This window comes from Danio aesculapii, chromosome 7 (assembly GCF_903798145.1).
Source record: "Danio aesculapii chromosome 7, fDanAes4.1, whole genome shotgun sequence".
NCBI lineage: Eukaryota > Metazoa > Chordata > Actinopteri > Cypriniformes > Danionidae > Danio > Danio aesculapii.
In genome coordinates, this window is record NC_079441.1 from 1 (window position 1) to 11,509 (window position 11,509).

Sequence of the window (11,509 nt, forward strand, 5' to 3'; positions counted from 1 at the left end):
CACTCCTGTGTGTGTGTGTGTGTGTGTGTGTGTGTGTGCAGGAGAACGGGCAGCTGGCGGAGCGGCGTGCGAACGAACACTTTGAGCGTCTGCAGGTGGCGCTGCAGGAGCGGCGGGCGGAGATGCTGTGGGCGGTGCAGCAGTGCAGGAGCCGGCGGGTGGAGCGGCTGCGGGCGCAGGTGGAGGAGTACCAGGGCATGCTGGAGAACAGCGGCCTTGTGGGATACGCTCAGGAGGTGCTGAAGGAGACCGACCAGTCCTGCTTCGTGCAGACGGCCAAACTGCTGCACGTCAGGTGTGTGTGTGTGTGTGTGTGTGTGTGTGTGTGTGTGTGTGTGTGTGTGTGTGTGTGTGTGTGTGTGTGTGTGTGTGTGTGTGTGTGTGTGTGTGTGTGTGTGTGTGTGTGTGTGTGTGTGTGTGTGTGTGAGCTCATGGTGCGCTGCAGGACACGTGCTGGGGAGTTTCAGGGTCACCGTCGCCCTAATCCTGAAAACTGATCTCTATTAGCCGCTAAGCAGATTTAGAGCTCGCTTTCCCACAATCCCCTGTGCTTCAGCTATTATATCAGTGGCGAAGTGAACACTGGTGTGTGTGTGTGTGTGTGTGTGTGTGTTTATAAACTACTGTAAAGGGTTCAGTGAAATGAAGGCTCCTGAAATGCATGACGCTCATGCTAACTGTGTGTGTGTGTGTGTGTGTGTGTGTGTGTGTGTGTGTGTGTGTGTGTGTGTGTCTGCAGGATCCAGAAGGCCACAGACTCACTGAAGACCTTCCAGCCGGCCGCCAGCAGCTCGTTTGAGGAGTTCCTGCTGGACACGTCGAGGGAGGAGATCCTGCTGAAGGAGCTGAGCTTTGGTGGAGGTGTGTGTGTGTGTGTGTGTGTGTGTGTGTGGGTTAGTGCAGTAATCCTCTCGTCTGAGCTCTTGTCTGACCGCTGCTGGCTCATTACAGGGTCAGGGGTCAAAGGTAAGGGTGTGTGTGTGTGTGTGTGCTGGTCTTGAGCTGCAGAAGGCTCACAGGGAGCGGCTGGAGAACGGGCGTGGCAGGATTAGCGCTCCTGCACTGCTGTCTCCTCACGAATGTCTACACACACACACACACACACACACACACACAGTAATCAGCTGATGTGCTGAGCACACAATAACAGCACTTTCCTGCAGAAGTGTATTGATCCGCTAATGCTGCGCTGTGATTGGCTGATGTGTTCTGCAGTACAGCAGATCCGTCTCTCCGTCCAGGGCAGTGAGGGCAGTGGTGGGCACTGTGCCCGGGCTGTTGGCTGTGTGTGTGTGTGTCTGAGGAACAATAGCAGTCTCAGAGAGCAGCAGGTTTATTTATCGCCGCTCCTCACAGACGCTGCTCTGCCCTCTTCATGGATGAATCTCCTCACAGCAGGAGTGTGTGTGTGTGTGTGTGTGTGTGTGTGTGTGTGTGTGTGTGTGTGTGTGTGTGATGGCTTCAGCTGCAGCCTCACTGAAGTAACCCATATTAGTGTAGTTCTGGGAGATTCAGTCAGAGCGCTGGAGAACAGGAGTATAAAGCTGTTCCTTACGCATGACGATGATGACGATGACGAAGATGTTTATTTCAGCAGGTTTCCTCCATCACACACTCCTGTAAATGAGAGCTACAGGACCATTATTAGCTGTATTCTGAGCTGCTGCTCCTGATTCGCCAGCGTCTGCAGACACGAGCAGACTACAGTACACTGAACAACATTTATTCACAATAATAAACATTATATCTGTGCACACACACACACTCTTTACCTTAATTTCTTATTTCATAAACCTTTCATCAGAAGTTCAGCATACACTTTTAAAACACTGAATGTAATCAATATGAGGGTGGCACGGTGGCGCAGTGGTTAGCACTGTAGCCTCACACCAAGAAGGTCTCTGGGCTGGGTCAGTGTGTGTTTCTGTGTGGAGTTTGCATGTTCTCCCCGTGTTGGTGTGGGTTTCCTCCGGGTGCTCCGGTTTCCCCCACAGTCCAAACACATGTGCTATAGGGGAACTGATCAACTAAACTGGCCATAGTGTATGAGAGTGTATGGGTGTTTCCCAGTACTGGGTTGCAGCTGGAAGGGCATCAACTGTGTAAAACATTCTGCAATAGTTGGTGGTTCATTCCGCTGTGGCGACCCCTGAAGAATAAAGAGATTAAGCCGAAGGGAGTGAGTGAGTAGTGGGTTCATAGATTCTGATCGTCGTGTTTGTAGAGACTCTTCAGCATGTCTGATTTCTCTTTAAACACAATAATGATTGGTGTGTGTGTGTGTACTCTGCTCATACGCGTGCGTGTGTGTGAACTCATACACTCGTGTGTGTGTGTGTACTCCGCTCATACGCTTGCGCGTGTGTGTGCGTGTGTGTACTCCGCTCATACGCGTGTGCGTGGGTGGGTGTGTGTGCGTGCGTGTGTGTGTGTGTACTCTGCTCATACACTGGTGTGTGTGTGTGTGTGTGTGTGTGTGCTTTAGTTCCCGATGCCCCAGTGCTGGACCTGTCGCGCTGCCGTGTGTATAATGAGGCTCTCCTCCACTGGCGTCTGCCTGAAGACTCTCTGCCCACCGACCGACACCTGCTGGAGTTCCGGAAGCTGCAGCAGGAAGAGGAGGAGGAAGAGGAAGTGGAGCGGCGCTGGCGGACGAGCGGCGCTGTTTACGGCAGCAGCACAGTGGTGTGTGACCTGGACAGAGACGCTCGCTACACCTTCAGGGTGAAGAGCTGCAGAAACGGAGTGTGTAGTGCCTACAGCCCCGAGGTGACCCTGCACACACCCCCCGCGCCAGGTACACACACACACACACACACACACACACACACACACACACACACACCTGCACCAAGACTACTGTAGTTAATAAAAAAACAGAAACTGAAGGTCATTCTGTTTAACTGAAATAATAATGAGGAGAGTTTAATAAACGAGAGCTGACTGAAGCGGTGTTGTTCAGGCTAAACTGACTAAAACTCTAGCAGAAGCGTCCTTCGTTATCGTCTTCGTATTTAATTCATCAGCCGACTGTAATGCTGTTCACACCAGACGCCGTACCGGTGGATAAATTGTGCTATTCGTGTGTAAATAGACGCGTCAACATTTACAGTTCACTCGCTTCATTTGCTCGTCTCAGTCGGCGAGCGACAGACGTGGGTTCGCGTGGCTTCTGTCTGCTTGGTGACTGTAGCTTCGTTGCTAAGTGCTAACGTGGATGTTATTGAGAGAGTAGCTGTGTTTATGCGCTTTAGGAAGGCTGAAAAACGGCGTCGAGTCGTCTGAGTCCACTAGACCCTTTCAGGTGTGCAGCAGCTCTGTGAGCTCATCCACTCCTCCAGAAACTGAACCTGATGGAGGCTTTCAGCGGCGCTTCAGACTGAGCCCAGTGTGATGAGCTGTTGTCTGTGTCTGCAGGAGGATTTCCCCCCCGGGACCCCAACAACAGGCGCTCCATCATAATCACGCCCCCACAAGAGCAAGCTCCTGATTGGTTAACGCGGCTGAATGTCCGCTGAAGTTTCCAGCTCGAGTGTTTCGCGCGAAACTTGATGCACACGCAAAACACTCCACTTGCACCAGCTCATTGGCGAGTATCTCACCGCAGGGTGTGTGTTCGTGTCTGTGCATTTATTCACATGTAAATCACTCCCACTTGATGCTGCTTCTGCATCTGGTGTGAACGCAGTATAAGCCTTATAGCAGTGAATCTGTTTCCTCCGCACTGCAGATGTTTGACCCCGACGACGCCTCAGAGCCTGTAGTCCTGCTGCCATTGGCCAGATCAAGCCAGTACTCCAATCAGGTCTCCCTGTTGCTCCTGCCACAAAAAAAACTGCTGGACATGACCCGACCCGAGCAGACACTCGGGGTATTAATTTAACACAGTTGTGTCCAATAATGGGTTTATTTCTGCATTAGTGATGAACCGGATCCTCTTGGTGAATCGGTTGAACTAACCAAATCGACTGAATCATTTGAAACGATTCGCATCTCCAGTAAGCACTCTCATCCCCAAACTACTTCCTTTATAACATGCCTGATCCCCGTCTGACTGGAAATAAACCAACATATACTGAGTTATTAGATCAGATCTAAGAAGTGATGAACCGATGATACTGCGCATGCGTGATTCAGTGAATCAAACACAATCAGCACATGACCGCCTGCTGTGACTGAACTAAACCTGAACCACTGCAGTGCGGGTAAACTAAGGGCTTAATGAGAGGATCTGGCCAAACGAGAGTTTATTTCATCACAGGAAGTCGTAATGGAGTTTAAATAAGTGAATCCTGCTTCAGTCGGGCTGCAGAACTTCACTGTAAGACTCTTTTCAGATCATGCTGATGTTTAGCTGATATTATGATTGCTGACTGCACTTTGGTATGTTGAGTCCAAACATGGGAGGATTGACACCAGATCTGATATGTTGAAGATCTGAACTTCCCATCACCGTGTGTCTACTGAAGCTGCCGTGCACACATTGTACTCGGGACTGCTGTCCTGTGGGCTGCTGTATCTGAGTTTGAGGATGAGTACAGTTTGTGTCCATATATGTAAAGCATGAGCAGTCGTGCCAATGCAACAGCATTTACAATAAACAGCAACACCTGTAGTGTCTTATCGCACTCTATTCAGGAGGATTAGCAGTTACTTACAGTCGTTTGCTTATGGTTATCCCGTGCTTTATGCTGTAGTCTCACGAGTTTGAGCATGTGAAATTGTCGTACGGCGCTGTGAAAAGGGGCGGGATTAAACTAGATTAGACATTTAAAGTGAGCGATTGGTCCATATTTGACATTTCTGTGCAGAGAGGTCGTGTTTTGATCCTCCATTGGTCCCATGCAGTCATATGATGCGATTTCACAGATCAGAGTTCACCAAGCTTGAACTTTCCAACACGGTGAACTGCGAGACTTGTTGCACGAGCTTGTGTTTCCGGTCTGACGCATCCGCGTGCGCATGAATGGAAGTCTATAGGGAGAACAGTGCAGTGTGAGTGCAGCTGTAGTTGCATTTGCTAAATACTTCCAAAATGTAACCGATAATACATAATGAGTTTCTGTAATGTGATAGGGAGCTGTTTACAGGATTACAGTATTCTTGTCTCTGTATTGTAATGTTACGCTAGTTTTGAGTTAATTTTTGATATTATAGGTGTGACCTGGTTACCCAGACTGTTTATCAGCGCTTCCTAAACTCTTTTAGAGTGGCTTGGGCTACTCTACATCCTGCTGCATTCTCTCTTCCACTTCCGCTTCTCCCATTTATGCACAATAAAGCTTAGGCTTTTGGAAGTTACTGTTAAGACGAGACGTTATTTTCTGGAAAAAACAATATTAACTCAAGATACACATCCACATATTAACTGGAGATGCTCATCCACATGATAAAGGAGCTCTTCATTATCCCAAACTCATTTTCATCAATAAAACAGTGATGATCTTTCCCCTGTGCACAGCAGCTCAGCGTTCATGTGTCCTCTGAATACATGTTTCACTGTGTGTGTGTGTGTGTGTGTGTGTGTGTGTGTGTGTGTGTGTGTCTCTGCTTGAGTTTTATTATACAGTATATATCCTTATTTACAAAAGAAAATACTAAAACCAACACTGAAACTAATGAAAACTAACCCAAAACTGAACCATTTCAAAATATAGAGACTAATGAAATGAGTGAATCTGCCTCTAAAACAGATTAAACTGACCCAATCTGAACACAGACGGTCAAAACCAAATAAAACTACAACTAATGAAAAATCCTAAACTATTATAACCTTGACTGACACACACACGCACACCCCTAACTCCAGCAGTTTCTGAGACTTTAATGAGCTAATAAATGAAGCTGGTCTGAGATGCGTGCCGTCTGCAGTAGTTCTGATGGAGACCTTGGTTAAAGAGCTCCTGTGATATGATATCAGTGTGTGTCAGGCTCCAGACCACCGTAATGTTGCGGCCGAGTGCAGCGTGACTGAGGGGAGCAGTTTCCCCGCCCACTGAATTGATTGACAGGCGTTGATCTCCATAGTAACAGTATGGGGTCTGCAGACTCTTTGCAGTCGCGAATCATGAAAGTGGTGTTAGCAGTAGGCCAGAGCTCCGCCACGGAACGATGAAACGGCTACGACCTCTGCTGCTACACTGATGTGTGTGTGTGTGTGTGTGTGTGTGTGTGTGTGTGTGTGTGTGTGTGCAGTGTTCAGCTTCCTCTTCAGCGATGGCTGTGGCTTCAGTGCGGAGCGTCTGCAGCTGAGCCGGCGGCGGGCGTCAGTGGAGAGCGTGGCGGGCATGAGTGTGCTGCTGGCAGCGGAGCGGGTGCAGACGGGCAGCTACACCTGCCTGGACTACATCATCGGGGACACGGGCATCAGCCAGGGACGCCACTACTGGGCCTTCCGGGTGGACCCCGCCTCCTACCTGGTGAAGGTGGGCGTGGCCTCGGACTGTAAGCTGACGGATTGGTTCCACGGCCCACGCGACAGCAGCAGCCCCAGGTGAGGGGGAGGGGCTCTTTACTGATGTTCCTGCTGTTGCTATGGCAATGGGTCTGTAAACCCAATTCTGTTACTTGATTTAGACAGGGTTAGATGGGTTATTCGGCGGTTCTGAACGCCTGCAGCTGTTGATCACTGGAGGAGAGTTTTGAACAGTACGTCACAATATCGAATCCTAAAGCTGAATTATTCGACACACATCACATGATGAAGGGGCGGAGCCGTCTCAGCGGCCACACCTTTCTCTTAAGACTGGGCTCTAGAGTGCCACCTAATTTAACGGTGCGACTGAACAAAGTCTGAGGTGTCACTGGTGCAGGCAGCGGCTCCACGGCTGGTTCAGCAGTCAGCAATATCAATATGTCCATAAGGGTGGTGAATGGAATATTGATCGCGATATGATCCTGCTTTCCGTTACATCGACGCGCTCTCGCTCTCCAGCATAAGGGCGCTTCACACTGCACAGCCACGTCTCCTCATCCAGTGACGAGAGCTGGAGCATGTGAAGCGTTTATTAGCTGCTGATTAGCGTGTTGCTCCTCCTTTAAATGTCTTTTATTTTGTAAACCCCTCAAGCTAATACAGGCTATCGCTAACATGATCTCCCTCAGAGAGACCGGAGTTCAGTGGTTTGATGTGCAGTATACAGCAGGCTATCAGCTCCCCTGTGTAAACTGAGCTCCCTGCTGTTCATAACACACCAGACACATCCGTCCTCTAGTTCATATGGTCAAATGGACATTATGAGCCAGCATACAGTCAAATCCTGTTTATTGATCCGCTGGCCTGTTGGCTCTTCAGCTGCTATAGGCTAAGCATGTTAGTAATATTAGCAAGTTACAAACTAGCCAGATATTGAGCAAGCGCACGACCACACGATCTTCTTATTGGTGTAAACTATCCCTCACTCATATTCTGCTCTTGTTCATCTTGAAGATTAATGTTGTATGGTGCGCAGTGCGGTGCGCTCAGAGCTCTGTGCTCCAGTGCAGCAGTCTGGAGAGGATTAAGACATGCTTACTGTGGTAGTGTTGTGTACAGCAGTTGTGTGTGTGTGTGTGTGTGTGTGTGTGTGTGTGTGTGATGAGGAGCACAGCTGATCTAACCACTGAACACTGCACTGCTGAACCAACACACACACACACACACACACACCTGACAACTAAATGTTAATGAGATGATGTCATCAGCCAATCACTGCTGATCATGATTGAGGATGAACAGATCTGTCCTTCACTCACACACACACACACACACACACACACACACACTCTCTGATTAGCTCCTCGGGCTCTTCTAATCTGATTGAGTCTTTGAGGATCCAGAGATCAGGATTAGATGCAGGATCTGCCAGATTATCCCAGATCATTAAAGACGGCGCAGAACTGACCCCAGGACTGTGTGTATATTTGTGAAGTGCAGCTCTCTGATTGGCCGGTTCTGTGTGTGTGTGTGTGCGCAGGTTTGATCAGGACAGCGGGCACGACAGCGGCAGTGAGGATGTGTGTGTAGACGTGTGTCAGCCGTTCCTGCTGCTGACGGTGGGCATGGGTCGCCTGTTCGTGCCCAAACCGCTGGCGCCGGAGAGCCGCGTGCTGCCGCTGCCAGCGCGCATCGGTGTGTGTCTGGACTACGAGGCGGGACGCGTCTCATTCTACGACGGAGACTCGCTGCGCTGCCTGTGTGTGCGCCCGGTAGAGTGCAGCGGGAACATGTTTCCAGCATTCGCCCTGATGGGGGGCGGAGCCATACACCTGGAGGAGCCAATCACAGCCAAGCGGCTCGCATACCTGTGAAGCGGAGTCAGACACTGTGTGTGTGTGTGTGTGTGTGTGTGTGTGTGTGTGTGTGTGTGTGTGTGTGTGTGTGTGTGTGTGTGTGTGTGTGTGTGTGTGTGTGTGTGTGTGTGTGTGTGTGCTGTTCTCCGCCTCAGTAACACTCAGCGCTCCATCAGTAAGAGCCGACACCGCTCTCCTGCCGACGTGCCTTCAGTGACACCTGTCCAGCGGCAGACACTCACTCACTCACTCACTCACACGCGCGCACACATCAAGTTTTAAACATGGACACACACTCACATGAACACATTTTGTTTTTCGCGCACACGTGTTTTTTTGTTTTTTTTTGCGCGTGCACACACATTTGGTTTCTCTCACACACTCACGCGCGTTTTTTTTTTAAAAAAATGTATTTGTTATTTTTACACACACACACACACACACACACACATACATTTGGTTTCTCTCTCTCACACACACACACACGCGTTTATTTATTTTTTTTATTTGTTTTTTTTACACACACACACACACACACACACACACACACATTTGGTTTCTCACACACACACACACACACTCATTTGGTTTCTCTCTCTCTCACACACACACACGCGCACGTTTTTTTTTTGTTTTGTTTTTTTTACACACACACACGCGCACATTTGGTTTCTCTCACACACACACACGCACACGCACACACACGCTTTTTTTTTTTTTTTTTAACACGCGTTTGGTATTTTACACACACACAGACTCGCGCACACACTTTGGGTTTCTCTCACACTAACACACACACACTCACTCTAAAGTGCACTAGTCCTGTAGCGTAGCGGTGTGTGTGTTCACTGCACTGAGCTGGCGTTGGTGTGTGTGTAGCGCTGCTCTGCACTTCTCATCACAGCCTAACTGTAGCGCAGCGCTCCTGATCTGGAGTCAGTCTGAACGCCTCTGTCTGCTCTGAGCGCATGCCTTACAGCAGCAGCACAGGTGTGTGTCCCGCAGGTGTGATCATGACCTCACTCTGCATGTGCTCTTCTGAGGGACTGAGCGGCTGCAGTGTATCGGGCCTCGTCCTAATCCGTGTGTTCTGGGATGGTTCCCTCTTCTCGTACTACCTTCAGCGTCGACGTGTAATAATGCTAATCAGGCCGAGTGGCAGAGCCGCCGGTCACTGACGATCATGTTTTTATATGTGTGTATGTGTGTGTGTGTGTGTGTGTAATGATTTTAACTGTGTTCCGGATCAGTGTGTGTGTGTGCGCTCACACTCATCACCTTCACTAACACTATTCAGGGTTCTGCTTGTGTGTTTATGTGTGTGTGGTTAATCTGCACGTGTCCTCATGCTCTCCATCAGAGTGTGTGTGTGTGTGTGTGTGTGTGTGTGTGTGTGTGTGTGTTTGCTGTCACTGATGAGGAGTAATGCACTGCTTCACCTGTTCTGCTGTCTGTTTGAAGCCTGTACCTGAATGCTTTGCTGGTTTTAGTGGTGATGATGATGATGATGATGATGATGAGTCCTGCTGGAGATCTGTGGACCGACACCACTGCACTGCACCTCCGGCTGCTTTTATTCTTGCTCTATTATGTGAGATTTTGTATGGAAATAAATGAATGTCCTTTTAACGTTCTCCGCTGTGTGGTGTCCTGATGACTCTGATCAGCTCCTCAACACCGCCTGACCATGACGGACCGTACAGAACACAGAGAGGAGCAGAAGAGCCTTTAAACCTTCACAATCTAGAATAACTTGGGGATTTAGATTAAACATTATTGATTAGTGATCAATTATTTATTGATCAATTATTGATTGAGTCCCCCAGTCCCTCTCAGCTTCACATTAATACAATGAAATCAGAATCAGAAAGAGCTTTATTGCCAGGTGTGTTCACACATACGAGGAATTAGTTTTGGTGACAGAGCTTCTACAGTGCAGCAGGATTACAGAGACAGGACAATAAACAGATCATAAATATATTTAAAACAATAGAAGTAAGTAGTGAGTGCAAATATACAGATTGACAAGTGTATGTACATGTTTATTACTATATACAGCGTTATATGTGCAGCTGTTATGTGCAAATTGGCATGTAAAGTGTGTTGTTAAATAAGTGTATATGTGTATAAAGTGTACAGCAGTAGTGATGTTGGTTTCCACAATTATTATCATCAAGTGTTCATGAGATGGATTGCCTGAGGGAAGAAACTGTTTCTGTGTCGGGCTGTTCTGGTGCGCAGTGCTCTGTAGCGTCCACCAGAAGGTAAAAGTTCAAAGAGGCAGTGTGCTGGGTGTGAGGGGTCCAGAGTGCTCGCTCTGGATAAGTACAGTTCTTGGGGAGTAGGAAGGGTTGTACCAGTGATTCGCTCAGCAGTCCGAACTATTCGACATAGTCTTTGGAGGTCGTATTTAGTAGCTGAGCTAAACCAGACAGTTATTGATGTGCAGATGACTGATTCAATGATGGAGGTGTAGAACTGTTTCAGCAGCTCCTTTGGGAGGTTAAACTTCCTCAGCTGACGAAGAAAGTACAGACTCTGTTGAGCTTTTTTGACAATGGAGTCAATGTGAGTGTCCCACTTCAGGTCCTGAGAGATGGTGGTGCCCAGGAACCTGAATGACTCCACTGCTGCCACAATGCTGTCCATGATGCTCAGTGGGGGGAGAGCAGGGGGGTTTCTCCTGAAGTCCACTATCATCTCCACTGTTTTGAGCGTGTTGAGCTCCAGGTTGTTGTTACTGCACCAGACAGCCAACTCCTTAACCTCCTGTCTGTAAGCAGACTCGTCACCGTCCTGAATGAGGCCGATAAGTGTGGTGTCGTCTGCAAACTTCAGGAGCTTCACAGAGGAGTCTTTTGATGTGCAGTCATTCGTGTACAGGGAGAAGAGCAGTGGGGAGAGGACACACCCCTGGGGGGCGCCAGTGCTGATTGTGCGGATTCTGTTCTGTTGTGTGAAAATGGCCTGCAGATGTGGGAGTATTGGGGAGACACACAGAGAGAGAGAGTAATAATGTTGTGAGCGGTGTGTTTGCACTGAGTGTGTCGCTGCACACGGCCTCATCTCTCAGTCTGCAGCCGCTGGTTTGTTTTGCTGGTCTACACTGCAGGAGTGTCTGCTGATCCTCCTCCTCCTGTCTCTGCATCGCCGCTGTGAGTCGGGTGTCGGTGAGTTTATTGTAGGTGTTGATCACCGGATGGTTCAGGTGTGTCTGAGGGCGCCTGTCTGTGGTTTG

General features: G+C 49.0%; 1 protein-coding gene across 1 annotated transcript; it reads left to right on the forward strand.

Annotated features, from left to right (window-relative positions):
- Window positions 1–44: 44 nt before the first annotated feature.
- LOC130232637 (E3 ubiquitin-protein ligase TRIM36-like) lies at window positions 45–8,359 on the forward strand (the record flags this gene model as incomplete). The annotated part of the gene is made up of 5 exons (XM_056462609.1): window positions 45–295; window positions 740–861; window positions 2,486–2,797; window positions 6,196–6,493; window positions 7,956–8,359. Coding segments are annotated over 5 exons (1,317 nt in total), but the record flags the coding sequence as incomplete, so codon positions are not given.
- Window positions 8,360–11,509: the final 3,150 nt, after the last annotated feature.